The sequence below is a fragment of the Trichechus manatus genome, unplaced genomic scaffold (genome assembly GCF_000243295.1).
Source record: "Trichechus manatus latirostris isolate Lorelei unplaced genomic scaffold, TriManLat1.0 scaffold00137, whole genome shotgun sequence".
NCBI lineage: Eukaryota > Metazoa > Chordata > Mammalia > Sirenia > Trichechidae > Trichechus > Trichechus manatus.
Window position 1 is genome coordinate 6,514,669 of NW_004444073.1, and position 26,850 is coordinate 6,541,518.

A 26,850-nucleotide genomic window follows, 5' to 3' on the forward strand; every position below is an offset into this window, starting at 1 on the left:
GTTCTTTATCTCTTCGTTTGATGTTTTAGGGTTTCAGGGTTGTTGTATTCTCTGTTCGGCTTAGTTTTTCAGATCTTTGCTGTGGAGAGATGGTGTGGTGCTTCTACCTAGAGCACCATTTTGCCGGAACTCTGGTACCCTGCTTTTTAAGACCAAAATGAAACTGTCTCAAACACCATCCCAAGTGTATGTCTCTACATCTCACTGGAGATTCTGAGGTAGGAAAAAACTTACAGCTTCCTACTCACCTCCAGTCCCAAATTCCTGCTTCCTCTGATGTCCCTCAGTCTATGGGTCATCCTGTTATCTTTACCCATGATTGTGTTGACTAGGACAGATTTTCCTCAGTTAATACAACTTCCATTCACCCCAGGCCTCTGTGTGTAAAATAGTCTTAACTAAAAGTTTAGAGGGGTTGAGGGGATTTGTAACAGAAATGACTGGAAGCTGAATCACGTATGTCCTCTGCTTAAGAATCCTCTCCATTTCTGCCACATCAGGTTCTGGGCATCTGCCACGTGGCTGTAATCTTGCTTCCAGGCCTCTTTCTCCCCACTCTCCCCCTCTGGACAGTTAAAAAAAATGGAATGTATGTATTTTTTTTCTTACGTAGAACAATTCAGCCTTCCCTTTATCCTGCTTTCTCCTTCCTGATCTCATGCTACGGTCTGCCTTTTCATTCCCCCATGCCCATCAAACTGTTTATATGAACAAAGATAATCTTCTTTCTGATAGGAACTTCATTGCCAGCTGCTGGGACCCTCACAGACCCCATTTACCTGGCATGTGTGTAGTCTCCCACTGCACATGGAGTACCCAGCACACCTCGGTTTCTTTCATCCTCACCAGAATACTTTGATGTAATTGTTATTTTTCTCATTTGTAGATGAAGACCTGAGCACCTCCTAGAGATTAATTTATTTGATGTCCTATATAGTGAGTAAAGATTATAGGAACCAAAAAAACAAAAAACCGGTTGCCCTTGATAGTCAATTCTGACTCATGGTGACCTCATTTGTGTCAGACTAGAACTGTAGTTCATAAAGTTTTCAATGGCTGATTTTTTTGGAAGGAGACTGCCAGGCCTTTTTTCCAAGGCACCTGTGGGTGGACTTGAACCGCAAACCTTTCCGTTAGCAGCCAAGCGCTTAACTGCTTGCACCACCCAGGGTCTCCTATAGGGACAAAGCAGGGACAGAACCCGATTCCTCGATTCTAAATCCAGAACTTTTCCTTTCATCACAGTAGTTCTCCACCCGGATGAACATTCGAATCAGCTGGAGAACTTTAAAAATGTTGATGCCAGGGCTCCATCCAAGTACAGTGAAATCAGAACCTCTCTGGCTGGCGCCTAGGCAACTGCATATTTAAAAGCTTCTTTGATGACCTGAAGGTGCAGCCCTGCTTAGTGGTGCGTTGGTTCCCAACATACCACCTGCCAGCGTGGGGAACTGAGAACATCACTTGCGTACAGTAAAGGCTGCATGCACCCCTGGCTTCTCTGGACCACAGGGCATGCTTGTTTCTGCAGCCTCACCCATCCTTCTTCTAAATGTTTGTTTTCATACCCATACTATTTGGATCATCTGATAAAATGTTTCAGGTGGGCACTTATCTATCTGACAAGCCTGTCCACAGTCTTCCCTTTCTTAATCCTCTTTTTCTTTTTTGCAGGGACAAAGCAGCGTTCTCACAGCTCCCCAGCCCCAAGCACTATCTCCACAAGTCAACTTACCTTGCCAGGTGGGTAAACAGCATTGCACCGTAACCTTAGTGACCACAGATGACAGAAAGGACTAGTTTCTCAGGAATTGATATTATGGGTTGATAAACTGAGAACCTGGTTCCTTATTTATCCAGTCTATGCATGCCACCCAGAGCTTTGTCTCTGTCATCCCAGTTTGTGAGGTTCCTCGGGGAATGGGCATAATACATCCATAGTTGGTTCATAATCTCTCAGGCTCACCTGCAGTCTCTCATGATGGGAAAAATAGAATCTCGCTCTTCCCAGATTAATCACCTTGATGTTCATCTAGACATGCTGTAGAAGAATTTATCTGAGAGGCAGATGGGAAAGAGCGTGATCCTTTGGTGAGAGAGAGACCTGGGTTCAAATCCCAGCTTCACCCTGTTTAAATTGTGTGAGTTCAACTTCTTGGAACTTTCATTTTCTTTCCTCTCTCTGGGTGATGATAAGGATTGGAAATAATGCGTGTACATTTAGCATAGTACTGACACATAGTAGGTGCTCATAGCTAATCTCTGCTACTAACAAAGAGGGATGATCTCTCATGGAACCTATTTTAGCTATGTAATGCTGCTCTAACAGAAATACCACAAGTGGATGGCTTTAACAAAGAGAAATTTATTCTCTCACAGTCTAGGAGGCTAGAAGTCTGAATTCGGCATCAGCTCCAGGGGAAGCCTTTCTTTCTCTGTCAGCTCTGGGGGAAGGTTCTTGACATCAATTCTTCCCCTAGTCTAGGAGCTTCTCAGGGCAGGGACTCCCAGGTCCCCTCCTGGTTCTTCATTCTTGGTGGCATGAGGTCCCTGTCTTCTCTGCTAGTTTCTCTCTTCTATGTCTCAAAAGAGATTGACTGGAGATACAACCTAATCCTGTAGATTACACCCTGCCTCATTAACATAACTACCTCTAATCCTGCCTCATTAACAACATAGAGGTTAGGATTTACAACACTTAGGATAAACACCTCAGATCACAGAATGGAGGAAAACCACACAGTGCTGGCAATCATGGCCTAGCCAAGTTGTCACACATTTTTGGGGGACACAATTCAATCCATGACAGAACCCATCTATTTATTAGAAAATTTTAATAATTCATGATGATCATGTATAATTATTTAATGTAAGGGATACCAATGGGTCATTCTATCTCCAAGCACAGGCTACTACAATTTAATTTTTGCAAGTAGAACTTGGAAAAAACACATATGTGTTTAGGGAACAAGAGGTTATAAAATGTAAACATGGTCATTGTAGACAATTTATAAAATCATAAAAATTATGGGAATGAGAAACATCACCAATAATGCTACAACTCAGAGCTAACCAGAATCACCTCTCCTTCTAGTCTTTATTAAATAGTTTTTTTTTCTTACATTGGAATTATGCTTAACTTGGAATTTTATTTCCAGACTTTTTGTGAGCTTTTCCCAATGTTATTAAATATTTTAAAAATATTTCAGTGATTGCCTAACATTTCATATGATTACACCGCAATTTATTTATATATTCATTGATAGTTTGGCATTTATGTAGTTTGCATTTTGTTATTATAAATAATCTTACATACTCGTACATAAATCTTTGTCTGAGTATGGAGTTAGGATAGTTTCCTCTAGTAATCTACATCTTTAAGGTTCTTGCCATGCTATTATCAAAGTGATTTCCAGAAAGGTAGTATTAATTTATACTTTTAGCAAGTGATTTATGAGGTTGCATATTTCACCATCCCTTGGCTAAGGCTGAACATTATTTTTAAATTTTTGCCAATTTGATAAGAAAAAGTGATATCCTTGTTTGGTTTGCATTTATATTACTGCATTTTTATGCAAATAGTGCTCACCTTCTACCTTTGTTTGCCCACCACCCCTCCCCCGCAAGGTATTTTCCTAAACGCTATGCTAATGTTTTCTTACAACAACGGGGCACTTATGAAAATACCTCTTGGTGGGGGAGGGTGTGGTTGGCAAACAAACACAGAAGGCGCGTATTCTTTGTGTAAAATACAGTATTTCTCTTTTTAAAAATCTGTTTTCTAATGTTAATTCATATTTTACATTTCTTCTTTTGGAAATTATAATATTTCATCCATTCTGAGAGGCACGTTGCTTTGCATTTTAACCACTCTGAAACTGGAATGTGTTTTGCAATCAGTGGTGTCATAATTTATCTAGGAGCATTTTTCTTGGCTGTGCATAAAATAATAGTGCATCTTACAATTAATGACATCTTAAATAAGATTAAGTTGAACAGTTATGTTTTTGCAGGGACACTGGTGGTTGAATGGTAGAATTCTCTGCTTCCATGTGGGAGATCGGGTTTCATTCCCAGCCACTTCACCTCATGCACAGCTACCACCTGTCTGTCCGCGGATGCTTGTGTGTTGCTATGATGTTGAATAGATTTCAGCAGAGCTTCCAGACTAAGACCAACTAGGAAAAACAACCTGGTAATCTACTTCTTAAAATCAGGCAGCGTAAACCCTATGGATTACAACAGTCTGATCCACAACTGATCTCTTATACATGGGGTCTCCATGAGTTGGGGATGACTTGATGGCAGCTAACAATAAGAACAAACTGTGTTTGCACCCTCGATTCCTGCAGCTTCCCCACCCAAGTCCAGCCACACTGAACTCAGTATCCTCTGAGTATCCCTTGCTCTTTCTTGCTTTGTGACTCTGCCTGGAATGTTTTCCCCCCTTTTTTCCCTAGCGAATTCTCTTTGCAGTGCTCTCCAAATCATGTAGGTAGAATTAATATTGTATTAAGTATTTTTTTATAATTCCCCTTCACCCAATGACTGATGGATTTTTAAGGGTGGGGACTGTATTGTTCCTTTTTGTCCCCAGTGCCTGCCATGGTGACAGGCACATATCAAATGCTCATTAACATTTAAGGCTGGGTGTGTAGGGGGAGCCTTGGTGGCACAGTGGTTACGTGCTTGGCTGCTAACCTAAAAGTCAGTGGTTCAAACCCACCAGCCACTGCACAGGAGAAAGATGTGTTGGTCTGCTTCCATAAAGTTGACAGCCTTGGGAATCCTATGGGGGCAGTTGTTCTCTGTCCTATAGGGTCACTATGAGTCAGAATCGACAATGGGTGGGTGTAGGTGAATGAGCAAGCACTCTTCAATTTAATTTGTAATTATGTAGGAAACAATCATTCTCAGAAAAAGGCTCATTTTTAGGATTTGGATTTGTTTCAGCTATGCTAACCTGCTTTGTAGTATTGAGTAGACCTTGCTCCATAGTCTCTGGAAGCCCCTTTCATCTTGACCCGGCTCGTGGTTATTGTTAGGACTGTAGAGCAGCGGGAGGAAAATAGCTTTTAACCAAGCAACCCCAGTGTGTAGTGATGGTGTTTGCTTGTCTTTGTAAGGTCTTAACACTCCTGGGTTAGGTGAGGCCACTGAGGCCATCCTGGTTATCTACAGGAACACGTAGAGCTGACCTGGTTCAGGCCAACCATGTCCAGGGCCTCTGAATCAGTGTTACAAGCACCTTGCCTTTGGCCTTAGCTTGGCAATCTAGACTGGTCCCAAACTGGGTGTCTTGGGCTCCAAGTTCTGTCTGGCTCCAAGCCTGTAAGGGTGGAGTGGGCAGTTTCCAAGCATCGGAGATAATTATCCATGCTTTGTCTAGCGGTCGCCCTCCACTTGGCTCATTACCATGGTCAGCTTGCTACCTCTCCCTCGTGCCTCAGGAACATCCCATGTTGCCTCCCTCTGACTCAAATGCCTCTATGACCCCTTTCCCATGCCTGGCTAGCTTCCACTCATTCTTCAGGTCTCCACCAGGAGAGCCTTTCTTTGATATCATAGCATACAAGAGACAATTCTTAACTGCCACAAATAAATTGTTGCTGTCAAATTGATTCTAACTCATGGAGACCCCATGTGTGTCAGAGTAAAACTGCGTTCTGTAAGGTTTTCAAGGCTGTGAACTTTTGGCCTTTCTTCCAAAGTGCCTCTGGATGGACTCCAACCACCAACCTTTCAGCTAGTAGTCGAGCACTTAACTGTTTGCACCACCCACGGACTCCACCACCAATAAATAGGTGTTTTTAAAAAAAAACAAACAAAAAACCTTTAATTAACAGTTACTGAATGGACTATTTGGGGATTTCAAAGTTTAGTGTTATTTTCTACCTCACCATCACATGGCTAAATCCAGTGTAATCAAATCAATAAGCTGTAGGCTAATCCCATTCGGTCATTCAGAGATGAAAACATTTGGTGTGAATTCCAGTCAAGATGGCCTAGTAAGTTCATCTTTGACACACACCCCTCTGCTCGAAATACTTCCCAAACCCACTGCCATTGAGTCGATTCCAACTCATAGCGACCCTATACAGGAATGGATAAAATAAATACATTATGTTAAAAAAAAAAAAAAAAAAAGAAAGGCTGGTGCCGGAGACAAATAGCTCTGGGGACCAAAAACAAAAGAGAAGTACTAAGCACTGTGCTGACTGCTGTGGCAGGATGGCGGCCACGGGACAGGTAGGCTCTGCCGCAGGAGCAGGAAGCGTCAGCAAGAGCTTGACTCCCACAAAGCAACAGGAACTAAACATGCTCCATGGGACACTGGGACCAGAGCCAGGCTCACTGCCTGGGGTTACAGGACATGGGGTGGGGAGGCTAAAAATTGTTGCTGACCTGTTACCAGGAGCTACAGCTTAATAGTATTAATAGGAAGCTGTTGGCCTAGAGAGGTGGGAGGACAGTGATACAGCTTTTCTAGCAGACCAAGCTGACTTTGGAACGGGGTCTGCAACAGCCTCCATATGACTGTGGGACATCAGTCATAAAATGCTACTGTAAGTCCTGGCTCTGAAACAGAAGCTTAAGGGGCCAGGTGGAAGTAACTACAAAACTAAACAGAGCATGCAGAGCGAGAAAGAGAGACAGAACTCAAAGCCAAAATATCTTCGACTTAAAATGAGCCAAAATTCAATGAAGACATCTAATGCTAATTGGATAAGGCAGCAAAGTAATATTGATTAATTATGGCCAAAAAAAAAAAAAAAAAAAAAATAGCTGCATAACAAACCAAACCAAAACTTAATGACTTAAATAATCATGTAGTATCACTGGTCTGTGGAGTTGACTGGTCTAGGCTGGTCTAGGCTCTGCTTGGCTGGACTCCTATATCTAAGGGTCAGCTGATGCAGGCTGGCTTTGGGCAGGAGAACTTGGCCCTGCTCCATGTGCCTCTCATCCTCCTCCTGGGACCAGAGGACTAGCCTGGGCATGCCCCTCTTAGAGAAATGCAAAGGCACAAGGGCACAGACAGAAAGACGAAAGGCTTCTTGTGGCCTAAGCAAGTTACCGGCACACGGTCACAGGCACCTCATGGAATGGCCGAAGCAAGCCATATGGTCAAATGCCAAGTCAGGAAGTAGGGAAACATACCCTGCAGAGTTACCCAGAAAAGGGGCCGTGGATGCAGGGAGGGGTGTAGAACCGGTACCAGTAATACAATTTACCACAGAAATCAGCAACTGGAACACGAACTTCTTCTGGATGAAGTTCATTTTTAGTGCAGGCTATCAAACACTTCAAAATATCAAGTTTGAAGATACTCAACCAAATGGAGGAACAGTAGTCCTTAAAAAACAATAAAGTGAACTCATGCAGCAACAAAATAAGAACAGACCAATAAACAAAAGAGCCAATTCAAAATCAGAAATTTAAAAAAGCAAACAAACATACATTCGTTGAGAATTTAACAAAGGAAGAAGAACTTCATTGATGGAGTAAATTTAAGGTGGAACATAGCTGAATAGAGAATAAATGTTGGAAGACAGTCCTGAGGACTTTAGTCCAAACATAGCACAGAAAAGGGAACCAAATAAAAAAAGAAGGAACATGAAGCATGAAACTCATAGAAGATAATATGGGGGTAAATCTTCATGACCTTGGATTAGGTAATGTTTTCTTAGATATGACGTCTAAAGCACAAGCAACATCAACAATAACAACAGAAAAGATAAACTGGACTTCATAAAAATTTTAAAATCTTTTGTGCATCAATGGACATTATCAAGAAGATGAAAAGACAGCCTACAGAATGAGAGAAAATAATTGCAATCATATATGTGATAAGGGTCTAGTAACCAGAATATGTGAAGAACTCTTACAACTCAACAATAAAAAGTCAAAAAAGCCAATAAAAGGATAGGGAAAGGACTTGAATAGATGTTTCTCTAAAGAAGATATACAGATGGCCAATCAGCACATGAAAAGATGCTCAATATCATCAGTCATTACAAAAATGCAAGTCAAAACCACAATGATATACAACTTCCACCCATTAAACCAAAAACCCATTGCTGTTGAGTTGATTCTGACTGATAGTGACCCTGTGTAAACCAAAACCAAACCCGTTGCCATCGAGTCTATGCCGACTCATAGCAACCCTATAGGACAGAGTGGAACTGCTCCTTAGGGTTTCCAAGGAGCGGCTGGTAGATTCGAACTGCCGACCTTTTGGATGGCTGTAATCAAAAAGAAGAGCAATAACAAGTGTTGGCAGGATTGTGGAGAAATCGGAACCCTCGTACATTGCTGGTGGGATTATAAAATGTTGTAGCCACTGTGCAAACAGTTTGTCGTTTTCTCAAAAGATTAAACATATGATCCAGCAATTCCACTTCTACCTACATACCCAAGAAAACTGAAAACATGTTCACACAAAAACTTGTCCACAAATGTTCATAGCAGCATTATTCATAAAAAGTGGAAACTACCCAAATGTCCATCACTGATGAATAAATAAAATGTAGTATATCCATACAATGGAATATTTTTTGTCAACAAGAATGAATGAAGTACTGATACGTGTTAGACTGTGGATAAACCTTGAAAATTTTATTCTAAGTGAAAGAAGCCAGTCACAAAAGGCCACATATTTTATGATTCCATTTATCTGAAATGTCCAGAACAGGCAAATCCATAGAGACAGAAAGTAGATTAGTGGTTGCCCGGGTTGGGAGGAGAGAGGAATGCTGAGTGACTCCTGATGTGTATGGAGCTTCTTGTTGGGATGATGAAAATGTTCTGGAATTAGATGGTGGTGATAGTTGCACAACCTTGTGAATATACTAAAAACCACTGCATTATACACTTTAAAGGGTAAATTTTATCCTCTGTGAATTCTATCTCACTTAAAAAAAAGGGTGATAATGGGGGCGAGATAAAAAGGCTCTAAAATACATCTCTCAGGTCTTGTAGTAGGGTATGGAGAGAATGCTGGACAAGCAATACTTCAAGAGATAAAAGCTGATAATTATCCAGAATTGATGAAAAACTCAAATTCTTAGAATATACACCCCAATTGCCATACATAAATAAAAATAGATTCATACTTAGGAACGTTGTTGGGAGATTGCTCAAAAGTACATCCAGGGTACGAAAATCATAAATGCTACGATCAGCTGGTTATGATCAGGGGAGCTGCAAGCAGGTTGCCTATAAGAAAATGACAATCAACTGACAGTAAACTTCTCATTGGCAGCAGTAGATTCCAGAAGACAATGAAGATTCATCTTCCAAGTGATGAGGGAAAATAAAGCCATCTATAATAGCTAAAATAGGTAAATCATTAATCATGAGTGAAGGCAAAATAAAAACATTTTCAAGTATATAATGACATCATTTACTATCCACAGACCTTCACTAAAAGAACCTGTTAAGGCATTTACTTTAACAAGAAGAGAAGTGAACCCCAAAAAAAGTGTGATAGACAAGAATTAATGGTGAGCACATGAATAAATACAATACGTTGGTAAAGTTGAGTAGCTGTTGACCATAAAATAATGTCCTATTTTTGTGTTAAAATAGGAAAAGAGGGAAAAGAAACTACAAACAGAAGGAAGGAGACATATTCAGCAGGGAGTTAAGGAGCGGTAAAATCGATTTGATCTTTGGTCCGAGCTTTGTAACTTTGCAACACAAAGAATCATCAGTAAAATAATTGAAATATAATGTATAGCATCTAAATTACAAAAAGAACAACAGCAACAAAGGAAGTATTGAAAACGTGCTGGCAGGAAGGAAGAAAAAAGAAGCAAAGCTAAAGGATGATAAACATGAAAGAAATTCAATAGTAGAAATAAATCCAAAATATCAGTAATAACAATAATTGCAAATGGCTTAAACTCAGCTATCGAAGTATAGATTATCTGATTAGACAACAGAAACAAAATTTAGCTCTACCCTACTTTTAGAAACACACCTTAAAAAAAAAAAAATCACACAAAAAGTTTCCTACTATACATGGCAAAGGAAATTCTATGCAAATATAAAGCTGGCTTCTTGACAAAAATCCATCCATTTTAACATCTGTATAGCATTCTATTATTTAAATATGCCACAAGATATTTAATCATTACCCTATTGGGTGTTTCGGTTGTTTTCTTTTTGTTTTTGGAAACAATGCTTAACACAATGTTAAGCAAGAAAAGCAAGTTGCACCAGGATATGTAACATTGAATACAATTTATATTCGGTTTTAAAACAAGCACATGAGTATTTGTTATATTATTATTATTTATACTTTTATGTTTACTTAAACCATTTTATATTAAAGAATGTTCTTTTTTAAGTGAAATATCTGTGGCTCTTCTGCACCATAGTTTTGTTTGGTTTCAATACTTCACATATATTTCAAGGAAATGTAATGTTCTCTCTTTTGGACCTCTTGGGTGAGGTGGGTGTTGGGATATGAGGATTCAAGTATGAAGAAAATTCTTCGAGTATGATGTCTCAATCCAGAAGTCACCAGAGACCATTAAAGTGCTGCTCCTATGGTTTCCAAAATTATCTAAGGCGACATCCTGGCATTCGAGCACCAGAAAACTGCCCTGGGGACATCACCTTGATTCCTTGCACATCTATAGCAAAGTGACTCTTGTATGATAAAATAATAGCACCTGCAGCCAGTTCTTTCCTAGAGACAACTTTGCCTAAAGCCCCGTAGGGTTTGTGAACCCAACCAAGCTCCATGGGTGGGCCGTAAATGTTGGCTGTCGCAGGAGGAGTGGTCCACAGCTTCACTACCAGTTGCAGGCATGACGGCTAATGGTCCAGACTGGTCGGTGACTTACATCTGAGCAGCTTGCCCAAGGCTCCCCAGTCCCAACACTTTCTGGAAGTGATCCTTAGATGGAAAGGTACAGTACCGTAGACATTAGTTGATGCAGATAGCTGATTGTTCCTTGCTGTGTGCTGCTGCTGGAGTGCACGGTAGTGTTGGCAGTAGATGTGGCTCTGCTTCTAAGCTCCACTGCCTGCTGTAGAACGAGTTTGTGTGTTTAGATGCCCTCTGGCTCACAATAATATTGTTATGTGTCCTGTTTTAGGGGACTACGGATAAAACATCATCCAGAGGATTTCTCAGAAGAGAACTGTCCAGCTCTCAGGTCTGAAGACATTTTAGGAACCTCGTATTTCTCTTACCGAAACAAAATATTAAGTATATTGTAAGTTATTGTGGGATTAACTTCAAAAATGAACGTTTCTGATCTCGCTCCTTTAGGTTTTTAACACTAGATACTTCAACACCTACCAAATACCAGGAACAATGCTGGGTTCTTAACATGTATTATTTCATTTAATCCTCACAACAACCCTCTAAGGAAGGCACCGTTGTCTCCATTTCAGAGATTAGGAAACTGAGGCACAAGCGGATTAAATAGCTTGCCCAAAGTTAGCAGTTGGAAGGTGAAAGAACCAGGATTTAAGGAACCAGTTTGACTCCCAAGCCTCTGCTCTTTGCCCTGAGATTCATTGCCAGTGGGCAAAGGCTAATGTCAGGTAGTCCACGCAGTGACTGCCTTTCTTTCCCACGTGTTCTCTGCTTGGGGATTAGATCAATCACCATGTATAAATTTCAAGTAGATAGCTGGGGTATGGAGGGACCCTGCACTATCTTTTTAATGATGGCTCGAGAGAGTGGTCTCTCTGCAACTCTTGAGTTCAGTATCAAGGATGGCATCATCTGTCATTCTTCCTGTGCACTGCGTCAGAGCTCACTTGCTGTGTGTTGATTTTGCCCTTCAGAGTTCTAAAACCCAGAAGAAATTCATCTTTGCAGGCTTCTTCCCATATGGGCCATTGTTAGTGGGGACGAAAGACAGAGAGCTACTGATGTAGCCTTACGTTTCTCATCTTCACACGCACGTGTGGGAAATTGCACTTGTTGATGAGAAAAAATCAAACAAAAGACTTAATTTGCATGATCTCCAAAATTGTTTTCTCTGTTGAAACAGCAAGCATTATGCACTTTGTGCTTGCCAGGGCAAACAAAAGTGCAAACGAAGACCTAAATTAAAGATTATTATCTCCTGGCTGGAGGGCATTCTTATTCTTTTTTATATCCTCAGCATTAAATCACAAGGTTGCAGGGCATTTGATAGGTAGCCATTGTTGGATAAGAAAAGAGCTAATTTTCCAGCCTTATTGAATGGCTCCTCCCCGTTCACTTATTTGCATGTGTGTGATGGGGTTTGAAAATTACCCCTCAGTGCATCTCCATACGTAGCGAGACCTCTAGACATGAGCTGAATTCGTAGCATTTACGTGAAACAAAGGTGATTGAAACTTAAAAGGAAAAGAACTTGCTGACATTCTTCATGAACAAACATGGGCAGCAAATCTAGGTTTCAAGACATTACTGAAGCAAGGGAAAATATTAGGCTCTCTAGATTCCAATCCGAGCCCTGGCGGCTCAATGGTTAAGAGCTACGGCTGCTAAGCAAAAGGTCAGCAGTTTGAATCCACCAGCCCCCCCTTGGAAACCCTATGGGGCAGTTGTCCGTCCTATAGGGTCACTATGAGTCAGAATCAACTCGATGGCAACAGGTTTGGTTTTGGTTTAGGTTCCAATCAACTTTGCCAGCTGATATATGTTCCAAGTGATTCACTTACTCTTTATAAAGTGGGAGATGTATGAAGGTTACTGAGTTTGATGAAGTGTAGCTTATTCGTTCATGAAATATATTTTCAGTACCTACTGTTATCAGTACTGCAGTTGATAGGTACTACTCCTATCTTCATGAAGTATATAGCTAGGATTGAATTGTCTATGGGGTAAAGCACGAAGAACTAGCTAAGCGTCTAAAAGACTAAGAATTGGCTTCCCATGAAGATGACTCAAAGAGTTAATATAGCTCAGCATAACAAATACAGAGAATCTTAAGAATCAAAAGTGACCTTGTTGTTTTCCCAATTATGCCAAGATTAGAATTTAGGGACTGAAACCCCTTCCATCCTCTCTGGTTGTCTAAGTCACACTTTCCACCTGGGATTTTGGTACTCCTTGGCATTCACGGTTAGGTGTTGCTCAAAGTGATTAAATGAACCTCTATATTTTTAAATTGCATAAATATTTTAGTATGTGGGAGAGATATTTTTGCTTTGCTTAAAATGGCACTTGGTTTCAGTTATCTAGAGCTGCTATAATCGAAATATCACAAGTGGGTGACTTTAACAAACAGAAATTTATTTTCTGATAGTTAGGAGGCTGGAAGTCCAAATTCAGGGCACTGGCTCTAGGGGAGGGCTCTCTCTCTGTCCAGTGTGGGGGAAAATCTTTGTCTCAGCTTCTCTAGCTGGCCATCCTCAAGTCCCTGGGCTCGTAGACTGGTCTGCCTCCTCCATCTTCAGATCGTGTGGGTCTTCCCCCTGAGTCTTCTTTCTTTTGTGCCTAATCTGCTCTTCTATATCTCAAAAGTGATTGGCTTAAGACACATCCTATATGATATGGCCTTACTAACATAACAAAAACCCTATTTCCAAATAGGATTACATCCACAGCTATAGGGGTTAGGATTTACAATACATGTTTCTGGGGGACAAAATTCAATCCATAACACTCTTGCTCTTAACTCTCAATCAGATGTCATGAACATCCTCTTTGTTTTTGCAAGTGTTAAGATTTATTTAGAAAAGGTTAGCTGACTTTCAGAATTGGCTCTTCTTGTGTGGATTTGCTCACCGTCCTCAAATAATAGCATCAGATTTGTTTTCTCAGACAAAAAAATACTTTTCCATTTCCCAGAACCTGTCTTCACAGTACACCCAACAGGAAGAACAAAATATAGTGGAAAGAAGAGAGAAAAAAATGTACAATTTTGAAGACCACGGTGACTTTAACAGATGAATAAAAGGACGCCCCCTAGTCAAGGAGTTGGTCATCATAATCAAAATATCAGCAGCCTTGGATGACTCTTTACAGTTTATAGAACACTATTAGTATGTGCAAAGTATTATTATTGCCTCTTTTGAGAATATGAGGAAAGAAAGGGTTGGAGAGATTAAAACAGTAGTTCTCAAACTTGTTTGCAGAATGAGATTATCTAAACCAAAAAAAACCCTGTTGCTGTCGAGTCGATTCCAACCCATAGTGACCCTATGAGTTGGAGGACAAAGTAGAACTGCCTTATAGGATTTCCAAGGCTGTAATCTTTATAGGAGGAGCCCTGTGGCACAGGGATGAAGTGCTCGGCTGTTAACCAAAAGGCTGGCAGTTCGAACCCACCAGCCACTCTTCGAGAGAAAGATGTGGCAGTCTGCTTCCGTAAAGATTACAGCCTTGGAAACCTTATGGAGCAGTTCTCCTCTGTCCTATAGGGTCGCTATGAGTCGGAATTTGACTCAACAGCAATGTGTTTGGTTTTGGTGGAATCTTTACAGAAGCACACTGCCACATCTTTCTCCCATGGAGCTTTTGGTGGGTTCAAACTGCCTACCTATGGTTAGCAGCCGAGCACTTAACCACTGTGCCAACAGGGTTCCTTTGGGATTATCTGGAGAACTTAAAAAAAATTCCTGAGGCCTCCCCACCCTAGAGATTCCGCTTTAGTTGGTCTGGGGTACAACCTAAGCATCAGGAGTTTTAAAAGCTCTCCAGGTGGTTCTCATATGTAGCTGGGGCTAAGAACCACAAACTTTGAATTAATTTCACTCAAGATCATGGAATTCACCTGTGGTCATCTGGCTGGCTTGCTTGTCTCCACTGGCTTAGACTTTCAGACAGAGTTTCAAAGCAAATTTACATTTCCACTCCAGATATACTGAATCAGCATCTACAGTTTAACAAGATTCCTGGGTGATTCTTATGTATAATAAATTTTGAGAACCACTGCTCTACTAGTGGTTCTCAGAATTAGTCCCTAACCAACAGCATTAGCATCCCCCGGGAACTTATTCTAGATGTAAATTCTCAGTAGGAGTTCAAACCTTAACAAACTAGTTGGAAGCCCTGCTTTCAGAATATCTGTTGACATTCCATTTTGGCCCTGTAGGTGAGGAAAGAAATGAAATCAATTACTTAAGTGAATTATAAATCAGAACCGTTATGAAGTTCCTTCCTGAGCCATTACCACAAATTGCATTAAAACCAAAAACCAAACCTGTAGCCGTTGAGTCGATTCCTACTCATAGCGACCCTACAGAACAGAGTACAACTGCCCCACAGGATTTCCAAGGAGCGGCTGGTGGATTCAAACTACTGGCCTTTTGGTTAGCAGCCGTTGCTCTTAACCACTGCACCACCAGGGCTCCACAAATTGTATTAAGGAAGGTGATTTGCTTTGCTGTAGGGAAACCTTGATTAGAGCTACTAACAAGGGTATTCAAGAACCCAGTTTATCGCACAAGTATACATGCAAATATTGATGGGATAAATGAGGTGTGATTTTAACTTGACTCTTTTAACTTATTATGGTAGTTATTAAAACTTACTCTGAACTTTGGCCCAAGGTTATTTTAAATATGGAAGGAAGAGCCTGGAGTCAGACTGCTTGGATTTGAATGTAGAACCCCTCATACTAGCTGTGTGACCTTTGGCAAGTTACTTAAACTCTTTAAGCCTCGGTTTCCTCATCCAAAAATGGGGTGATAATGGCACTCACCTCATAGGATTGTAGCAAAGATTAAAGGCTACATCATGTTAAACTCTTAGCATCCTCTCTAGTACCACAGTTAGTACACAATGTACATTAGCTATTATAATTATTTTACTATAGCAGTTCCTGAAATGAAAATCATGGGCTCAGTTCTTACATTGTTCCATCGTCAAGGAAGCTGATGTTAACATCCCAATCCCTTGCAATTCAAAACTCAAGGATGATTGTGTACATTTTTCTAAGGAATTTCCATCAGTCTCCAGGCAGACATCACAAATACAGACTGATTTTAGAAATGCAATGTATGGCAGTGGGATTTTGCTCTTCATGTAAAACAACGTTTAAGGGCAATAAATGATTATTTTTCATTTTGTTAGTTTAGTGTATGTGTTGTATATGTTGGTGTGTGTGTATACTGTCAGTGCTGATAGAAAATGTCCACAGATGGAGATGTCTTCTCCAGACATCATATCATGGCTCTTTTTTTTTTTTTTTTTTTTTAAAGAGAAGAGAACAGATGCTCAACACTTCTCTTTTAAAAAGTCTGCCAATATTAGAACTTATTTGCAAGCAAAGAGTAGGCCCGTTTGGTGCCATTTGAGGTAATGCTCTGTAACACTGATTCACAAATTCTCTATATGAAGATGCCACCATACTGCATTTGGTGGTTCCAGAAGATCACACTGGAATCACCGGGGATGGAAGGAATGGAGACTGATTCTGATGGAAACCATTACGGAACTCAGGGGAATTAAAGCTGGCCAGAGATTAGATGAGGAGTAGTGACTAATTTCTCTGGCCTCCTCTCACTTAGTACACATCATGGATGGACTAGAATGCTCAGTGAATTAATCTAGTTTTCTGCTGAACATTCTATGAAATGCTATCTGATAAAGGAGGTTCCCTAGCCAAATAAAACTGAGAAAAACTACACGCGTTTGGCTATTCTCAAGATTCACGGTGCACATTGCCATTATTCAAGGCGCTGAGAAGTCCTGTCATGAAGATAACTGGTTTAAGTTTGTTGTTGTTGGTTGTCCAGTTATTACAACTCATGGCGACCCTATGTGTGCAGAGTAGAACAGTTTCATAGGGATTTCTGTGAAGTAGACCACCAACACTTTCCTTGGAGTGCCACTGGGTGAATTTGAACTGCCAACTTTTCAGTTCATAGTTGAGTGCTTAACCAATTGCAACACCCAGGGACTCCTTGGGAAACAGGAGAGTAATATGGATACTCTTGATCAAGGAACCTCTTATTTATGTTTTAATAAATAATTAACAGCTAACAAATATATTAAATTGGTATATGAGTAAATCTGAATCTATTTTCTGGAGAATAATTCTATGCAAGAGTCTCCTCCTTCCACTCCACCCCCACCACCCAAAATAAAGGAGCCACTGTGTAAAATGGTCTCGGAGAGAGAGAGGCAGAGTGAGAGACAGATAGTTAAATATATGATGGTGATGACAGACGAGAAGGAGAAGGTCATAGACACCTTTGGGAGGAATCATGGTATTTATGAAAAAATGAGAGTTAAACAGATGAGAATTAAAACCTCCGAAAAGTCACCTCTTATATAAAAAAAGACAACATTGTGTGTAATTATATAATAAAGGAGGATGATGTGTCAAATTTTGTCTCAAACTTTTCTTTCCCTAAGCACATTTGAAAGTAATATGGATAATGAACGTGCCAAGTTCCGTCTCTGTGCAGACATATGCGTCATTGTCACAATCTTCATTAACTAATTAGATCATTTTCTCCAAGAAAATGGCCTTAAGAGATGAGAACAGACTGTTTGAATGTGCCCCCACGGGGAAGAAGTGTCCGGCTAGCTGATAATCAAGTGTACGGGAGGGGCCTCTCCCTGGTTTTGGTTCTTCTCTGCAGAGGGAGGATTGTAACACAGCTAACTGTGTTACATTGAAAGGGGAAGGTCAGAGCTCTTCCACTACCTCAGGAATAACCTGAAGATAAGAAGCAGAGTCCTCTGGAGTCTACACCAACATCCCGGAAGAACAGTCCACCTTAAATTCAAGATGGCGCCGTCACCCCTGACTGTTTTTTTGCCCTGTCATCAAATCAGTTTTCCCTGCAGAGCGGGAAAGGTAATGAATGCATCCAAAACAGCACTTCATGGATTTTTCCTTTTTTTTCTCCACATCTTGAGTTAGGGCGACAGCAGGGATATAAGCATTTCCACAATCTCAGTTGGGGGCTGATCTCTATCAGCAGGTTCAACTCTATTTGCAGCCACTCCAGTGGCATGGAGAGTTTTTGTTCTGACAGTCAGAATTCCAGCAAACGGTAAATGTTTCTTCATGCTGAGAAGTGGGAAATTCAATAATACTTTGGCTGGGTTCATGCTGAGTAGCGAAAATGGAATGAATATGGAAAGGGACTGTGGCTTGAAGAGCAGTAAATCAGCTAGCCCAGACGTTTGCAACAACCAGCTTTTAATCTGAAACTCTCTTATCTCCCCTCCATTCTCTGGGGGAACAAAACTGTTCTTATGTTTGTTCCTAGATTGTTTTGTGCTGTGATTCCTTGTTTACCCTAAGAAACAGAATTAAGCACTCTGAGATCTTAAAAAAAAAACTCCATTCTTCTGCATATATTTTATTATGTCACTATGGGACCATTTGCTGAAAGTCCTTACTACATATTGTTTTTGTAGTTGCTGTCCAGTCAATTCCAACTCATGGCAACTCCATGTGTGCAGAGTAGAACTGCTCCATAGGGTTTTCAATGACTCTGCTCTTTTGGAGGCAGATCACCAGGCCTGTCTTCTGAGGTACCTCTGGAAGGCTTTGAACCACCTAATTTTTAGCTCGTAGTGGAGCATTCAACCATTAGCGCCACCCAGGGACTCCTCGGCTAACTCAAAAGCCAAAGTTGATGTGGGTATTAGGGAACTTGTAGTAATAAGGTCGCTTATTGTACTTGAACACTTTTCTGTAAGTAAGTCACACATTTCAGAGGATGTTGCTAGCATGGAAGTCCATAAAGGTAGGGATTTCGACTTTACACAGTAGGTGCTCTAAGAAGTTAATGAATGACTGTTAATCTGTAGGCTGTGAAAAGTGTACTTAGTTATGGGCTCTCCGAGATGTCTCATACTACAACCCAAAGTGAATGCAGTTTTACCGATTTTCTATTGTGTATGATTTTGTAGCATAGCTCTGATATATGACTCTATAGAAGAAATTTTTGTAGTATGTTACCTTTTTTAAAATTAATATTGTAATAGAAAAATTAGACAATGTAAACAACCAAAAAGAAATGAAATATCAACAATGTTTATACTACTGAGAAAGAACCACTGCTATGATTTAACTGCGTTTTTCCAGATTTCTGTATTCACATATTGATATATTTTTATAATAAGATTAGATTATATCTACTCCTTTTTTCACTTAATGTTATTACCTGAACCTCTATTTATGTTAATAAATAGACATATAGATCATTTTTTTATACAGTGAAACCTCTGAGAACCTGAACTTGATGGGACCGCCTTGTTTTTCTGGGTCTTGTGAGTTTTCCACCTTTGACAGGGTGCCGTCTTACCACTTTCCTATCCCTCTGTATTAGTGGAAAATATTTTGAGTTTTCCTTCCCTGACAGGGTTTCTGCCTTACACAGGTTCCAGCTTTGGCAGGTTTTTCTGTAGCATCAGTAGTATATTTCAAGAATATACCAGGATTTTTTTAACCAATTCCCAATGATTGTACATTTAAGTTGTTTCTAATCTTTTGCTACGATTGTAAACACCGTGACATTTCCTGTTACTGGAAGGGCTGTTTTCACAAGCATAGTCTCAGTGATCTAACAGATCTGCCTCCCCAGCCTGACCCTTCCGCTGACTCACTTGTGCATCACACATTCTTCTGACCCTTGGCAGCTAACATTTGAGGCACCAGCTGGGCACCAGCTCAGCTCCTTCACACCTTTTTCCTGACCATTATCTCCAACCTGTTTTTTTATTATCATTTAACGTGCTTATATTTTTCTTCACTTTTAAGTTGTCTCACTGGCTGAGCACTTTTCAACAGAATGAAGAAGGGGAAGAAGTAGGGCAGGTAGGATGGGTGAGGGTGAGGAAGGGGGAGAATCTGTCAGTACTTAACCTTCTTCTGTTTGTAGACCTGCAGGTTAGGTGATGTACATTACTATTATTATTACTACTACTATTACTCACTAAAGTCTATACTGTATTCAAATAACCTTAGATTTTACCTAGTGTCTTTTTCTGCTCCAGGATCCTACTCAGGATACCACATTCTATTGATCAGGTTTCCGTTGCCTCTTCTTGGCTGTGAGAGTTTCACAGACTTCCCTTACGTTTTTGATGACTGACAGTTTTGAGAATTGGTGAGGTATTTTGTAGGATGGCCGTTAACTGTAATTTTTATGATGTTTTTTCATGATTAGATTGGGGTGATGCTTTTTGGGAGGAAGACCACAAAGTACTGTTTTCATTACATCATCTCAAGGGCACATACTATCAACATGACATATCACAAATGATGTTAACCGTGATCTCCTGACCGAGGTAGTGTTCGTCAGGTTTCTCCGCTAGAAAGCTACTCTTGTCCCCCCTTTCCATACTGTGCTCTTCAGAAGGAGTCACTATGTGCAGCCCACGCTTAAGGAGTAGGGAGTTATGCTTCACCTCCTTGAGGGTGGGGCATTTATAAATTATTTGGAATTCTTCTGCAGGAATATTTTTCTATTCTCCCACAATTATTTATTTATTCAATCATTTATTTATAGCAGTATGAACTTGTGGATATTTATTTTACATTTTGCTCTATAAGCCAATTCTACTTTATTTATTTTGTTGCTCAAATTGTTCCAGCTTTGCTCATTGGGGGAGCTTACAGTTGGGTCCTCTGTTCCATCATTATGGTTTTTTCTTAGTTTTATTTTCAATCACTTTCTTATTTTCTGGAAATACAAGACGCTCTGAGCTCATCTTGTATATTTTCTGCCATGGTCCTAAAATCAGCCATTTCTTTAGAACCCTGGTTTTTGTTTTGTTTTGTTTTGTTTTGCTTTGAACTGGTTTCTTCTACCTTTATTCTGAGTATGTAAAGTCAAATGCGCAATTACCTTCTCAGAAAGGAATCTCTTCTCTGAAATCACACAAGGTATGTACCTCAAGGGTTTCTTCAACAAAATTTTCACCAGAGTATTAAAAGGTATTTGCAAATTCATATTTTTAATGAAAGAGTCATGGGGATGCTTTTTTCACAAATAATATGGTAATCATCACACTAGCGTATGCAGTCTATGTTGTTGTTGGTGTTGTGTGCCGTTGCATTGATTCCAACTCATAGTGACCCTGTAGGACAGAGTAGAACTGTGTCATAGGTAGAACCGTGGTTTCTTTTAACTGTAGAATGTTACTAAACCAAGATCTGGTGTCATTGCTTCTAGAGCCTCTCAGCTGTTATAGTAAGGAAATATGTGTGTGTGTGTGTGTGTGTGTGTGTGTGTGTGTGTGTGTACTAACCCATGTATATATAGGTAGCTATAAATATTTCCATGTGTAACCATTTGGTAAGCTAAATGTGAGTCTATACTGATGTCTCCAACTCTAACCCATGATCACATGGCTCATTCTAGCCTCTTCCCCTTGATTATTTATAAACTCCCACTCCAACAGTAAGATATCTGGCTCCCACCATCTGCCGTTCATTATACTTAGTTGTTCAATTCCAGTATATATATATAGTGGTATCAGAATTACTAACTTGAACCCCCTTGGGAAACAAATTTATCAACTGGAACACACTGCTTCTGTACAGCTTCCTTGGCCTTTAGGGTTACAGACATCACTTGTTTCTGAAGTTGCTCAGGTCAGACTTTTTTTCCACACCCTTTTCAGTGAGGTTGCTCCTACATTTGTAATGCAGTTAGCTTGTTTCGATACATTCTACATTCCATCCTGGAATACCCAACCTTCTGCATATAATTAAAAAAAAATTTTATACATTAAAGTTCAGTCTTTGTGCTTTCAAGTCCTATGAGTTTTGACAAATGCATAATATCATGTATCCACCTTTACAATATCATACAGAATACTTTCACCACCCTAAAAACCTCCTGTGCTTCACTTATTCATCCCTCCTTACTGCCCCTGAATCTCTGACAATCTCTTTTTTTTTTCTTAGTTTTTTAAATCATCTCTACCGTTTTACCTTTCCAGAATGTCATATAGTTGGGATTATACAGTATATAGCCTTTACAGACGGGCTTCTTTCGTTTAGCAATACGCATTTAAGATGCGTTGAAGTCTTTGTGTGGCTTCATAGCTCATTTACTTTTTATCACTGAATAATATTCCATTGTATGGCTGTATGACAGTTTGTTTATCCATCCACCTATTGAAGGACATCTTGATTGCTTCTAGTTTGGTGACTATAAGTAAAGCTTCTGTAAAAATTAATGTGCAAGTTTTTGTGTGGACATACGTTTTTAAATCAGTCGTGTAACTACTTGGAGCACAATATCTGGATCATATGGTAAGACTATGTTATGTTTAGCTTTGTAAGACACTGTCAGACTGTCACTTCCCAAGTGGTTGGACCATTTTGCCTTCCCAGCAGCAATGAATGAGAGAGCCTGTTGTTTTGCATCCTCCCCAGAATTTGGTATTGTCATTGTTTTGGATTTTAGCCATTCTAATAGGTATATGAGGAGCTCTGGTGGCTCAGTGGTTAAGCGTTCGGCTGCTAACCAAAAGGTTGGCAGTTTGAATCCACCAGCCACTCCTTGGAAACCCTATGGGACAGTTCTACTCTGTCCTATAGGGTTGTTATGAGTCGGGATTGACTACGCGACAATGGTTTTTTTTTTTTGGAATAGGTGTGTAGTGATATCTCCTTGTTGTTTTAATTTACAATTCCCTAATGACAAATGATATTGAGCATCTTTTCATATGCTTATTTGCCATCTGTATATCTTTTTTGGTGAGGAGTCTGTTCAGATCTTTTGCCATTTTGTAACTGGCTTATTTCCTTACTGTTGAGTTTTAAGTGTTCTTTGAATATATCTGATAGAAGACCTTTATCAGATACATGTTTTGTAAATATTTTTAAAATGACGTGTGTGTGTGTTTCTTAGCACTTCAGGCTTACATGCCACTTTCCAAACTTAAAAACTTATATACAATGCTAAATGCTGGTTAATGATATGGCTCACCCTACCCATGTTTGCCTTCCTCTTCCCCAGAATGACCCCAGTGCTCCCTCTCGCTTCCATAATCCCATCCATTTGTTATCAAACCACCTTCACATGCTGGGGTCAATGCTGTCTATCTTTAGGGATTTCTTGTCTTTATTTATTTTAAGTGAGTGATCAAGATGACAATGTGTTTATTCATCTATCTGCAATAAGGTTCTCAACGGGAATCCAACCCCATTTGTTTCCAGGTTTTGGAGGAAACAGACAGGTCTGGGGACTAGGAAGTTGCCTACAGTATTTCTATTATGCCATGTCATTAGTGGGAGCCCTGGTTGCGCAGTGGTTAAGAGCTCGACTGCCAACCAAAATGTTGGCAGTTTGAGTCCACCAGCCACTCCTTAGAAACCCTATGGGGCAGTTCTGCTCTGTCCTGTAGGATCACTATGAGTCCGATAGCAATGGGTTTAAAGGATATGTCATTAGTGAGGCTAACAGTCGTCTGTCTTCCTTTCCATGACCTCCAGTCATCAAGCCTCCTTTACGCCATTTTAAACGCCCTGCTTACGCATCTAGCTCCTATGCACCTTCAGTTCCAAAGAAAACTGACGAACACCCTGTGAGGTACAAGATGTTGGACCAGAGGATCAAAATGAAAAAGATTCAGAACATCTCACATAACTGGAACAGAAAATAGGTCAAAGGGAAAGAAGAGAAGGAGTGAAGGAGAGACCTACCTATCTGCTTCTCAGCTCTCACCAGTGACTCCAGGGATGCCTCCTAGACCCTTGGAGGCCTTTGGGGCCGGTACTATCATGGTTGACTCCACCAAGGCAATGTGGTGAGTCCCCCCTTTGTTGTTATGTTGTAAACTCATTAACCACTGGATTTGGGGTCAATCCAGAGTCCAGCAGCAAACCAGTAAGAAGGTTGTCTAATGTAGCTTTTACTGGCATAGATAGCTTTTTCAAAGTCTAAATTGAATCCAAATTAAAATTATATAACCTGTTCAGAAGAAATAGAATTCCTTCCATTGTCACTATTTCCATCTCTGGAAGTTGACTTGCCTCATTAAAAAATATTAGTTTAATAATCATCATAGTGAAAAAATGTCTTCTAAGAACATCTTTTCCAATTTTAAATACACCTATTTAAAATTTGAGCAAATGTGTAACTTTCAAAGTAAATGCATTCAAAACAAAAGTGTACTTCTGACTGTAACAACCTTACAGGGAAAGGAAGACTGATGAGTTGTGTTCGTGGATATTTCTTGAACTCAGACTTTACAAAGCAGATCCAAGTAAAAAAAAGAAAAAAAAGACCCTTTTTGGTTCTCATGATGTACCTCATGCCCAACAGCCTCGTTGCACTTTTAAGGCTTTGAGAGTTAGCAGGGGATGCATTTTGACTCAGCTTTCCTCTAATCCTTCACTTTTACCTGCAGTAGACCATGCTAGAAATCAAAGGAATGGTGGTGCCTCAGAGACTCACCCAGGAGATGTCGATTTGGTCTTGTGGTCCTGGGGCAGGAGGACGTAAAATCCTGAACCTAGTCCAAATTCCTTATTCTCGTATTTTCCGCATAAGGTTGGAGATGCCCTTAAGTGAAATTTCAGATCATTTTTCCAATAGACCACACACTCAAGGCCCTTTGGAATCCCAATGCTCTCATTGGGTTGGAATGAGCTGTTGGTGGAATAGAAGGTTCTGTAACTCACTTCTCTCCATGGTGGCATTTGTAGACTTTCTGTGTCTCTCCCTAGAGTTTTTCCTTTGAGACCTAATTGCAGAAATGGCAAAGTTCAAGGCCAGAAATAGCCTTTGGTCCCTTCAGAAACAGCCTGGTGCAGTGAAATATTTAGGTTTATTGTCAAATAGGTCTGATCTCTAATCTTTGTCCCATTAATAACTAGTTGCAGGTTCTCAATCTAATGGCATAATTTTTAAAAGCCTCAGTTTGCCTGACGAAAAAGTGGATTCATAATACTCATTCTGCATTTGGTGGTGAAAATTAATGTTAACGCAGGTTCTGAGTGCTAGTGCTGAACCTGGCGAGTAATAGTTGAACAAGCGATGTAGCTACCAGCCCTCTGCATCTAAAACCGGTTCTCCAGGACACTCCCACAAAGAGGAAGCTGGGCCTTCATGGCCACACTCTTTGGGGATTGAGCATAAAGGATTTAGCGTCCTCTCCATCTCTCCTTCCCCACATCTCATTTCCAATAAACCACAGTTATGCAAGTCGAGCCAGCTCCAGAGTTTAGTGCCCATCATGCTACTGAGAAATTTATGTATAATGTACTTTATGATGGTATTTCAGGGACATTTAATTACTATACAAAACAATCACTGTGACTTTTTGTTAGGGAAGCAATTGTAACTCTTAGCACCCTGCCTGGTGCCTGGGCAAGAAGATTCCTTTGCAGCCTTGTAGTGTCTATTCCACCTGAATTAGCTTAACCCAACAGGTCCTTTCTACTGATTTGTAGATACTTTAGTGCCTGCTGCACAGAACCATTTGACCACACAGTGAAACTGCCCATAGAATAGTGGCCTCCTTCTTACCCAATGGATCAACCCACAAATGATGTTACTTATCTATCTCTCAATACCTTCAGTCTTAAAAGTTTTCTCTGGCTGTGCTTCTTGGTGTTGGAAGCCATGATCCGGAGGAAGAGAGTTGGTTCCTTCTGTATTCTTTTGTCCCGAGATGTTATTTTTCAGGCTTTGCTAATCTTTTGATTGAGCAAATGTACATACAGATGTTAAGATTCCGCACTGTTTGTAAAATGCCTACCACGATTTTTGCATAATGGATTGTATAGAAATGCCAGATTATATTCTTACAGCAAATAAAAAGATGCTTTTAAAGGACTTTCATGCATGTGAGTCATCATTTTTTTCTCTGGGATTCATCTGGAAAGAGCTAGATTTCCCCTAATTTTGGCACTATTCAGTTCTGAATATTTGTCAAGGTGACTAGCGTAACTTATCCTTTACAATTTGCTCTCTGATTATGTCAGTGATAGCTTTTTTGTTACAAGCTTCTCCTCTCTACATCACTGACTCACTTCCCCAAGAAATTAATTTGTTAATATGAGTAACCCAGAATAGCATCTAGTCAGCAGGTGGTCACCAGTGTTACCACGCTCCGTGTATATCATTCCAAGCTAAGCTGTATAGCTAGTGGTTAAGAACGGGACTTGAAGTTAGAAAAGCCTATAATTAAATCCTGGCTCTACCTTTTGTTTGCTCTGTGATATTTACCAAGTTAAATAATCTCTCTAAACTTTAGTTTCCTCCGCTATAAAATGAAGAGAATAATAATATTTAACTCGGCATAGCACGGGGCTGGGCATATACTAAGGGCTCAATAAATATTTGCTATTATTGCTTGGAGAGAGAGTGGAGTGTGGTAAAGAGAAGGTAGGCTTTCAAACCTGAGAGCAATGTGCCTTACTAGTTCTGTGACATCAGGCAGGTTGTTAATCTCCTACCGCTTCAGTAAAAAGGAGTTAATAATTTAACCACGTATTACCCACTTCACCGTTCCACATTGTCCAGGTTTCTGAATCACTCTGCTCTTTACTCTTTAATATGTGTTCCTATAGTAGGAACACTGACGTTCCCTACCCCTACTGTTCCCTTTACCAGGTCCCTACACCTTTGGAGTTCTCGAAACTTCATCTACTAGGGTTCTCTCCTGTTTTCTGGCCAACCCTTTGCATCTCATTTCCTGCAATTGCTGTCCTTCATTATGTTCCTCTTCACTCTCCCCAGGCTCCACTAACACATATCTACCATGTGGAACAGACTTTCCTTAAAGGCTTAGGATGACAGCACAGCAGGAGCAACTACTTAAATTTCAAATTAAACAACAACAGCAATATCAGCTAACCTCCCTTTGTAGAGAATTTCTCACTGACTGTGTCTTCCTTGGAGCCCTGGTGGCACAGTGGTGAAGAGCTTGGCTGCTAACCCAAGGGTCGGCAGTTCAAA

The 26,850-nt window shown here is 40.2% G+C and overlaps 1 protein-coding gene across 3 annotated transcripts in view; it reads left to right on the forward strand.

The window, feature by feature from the left end:
* The window catches only part of PDE1C (phosphodiesterase 1C), a 744,082-nt gene extending 720,163 nt beyond the window's left edge, over window positions 1–23,919 (forward strand). For all 3 annotated transcript variants that reach the window (XM_023739603.1, XM_004385322.2, XM_004385323.3), the window contains 2 exons: window positions 1,675–1,743; window positions 23,379–23,919. In XM_023739603.1, the coding sequence (XP_023595371.1) occupies window positions 1,675–1,743; window positions 23,379–23,548 (239 nt within the window). In that variant the 3' untranslated portion in view covers window positions 23,549–23,919. The remainder of the gene's footprint in view (window positions 1–1,674; window positions 1,744–23,378) is intronic.
* The last annotated feature ends 2,931 nt before the right edge of the window (window positions 23,920–26,850 follow it).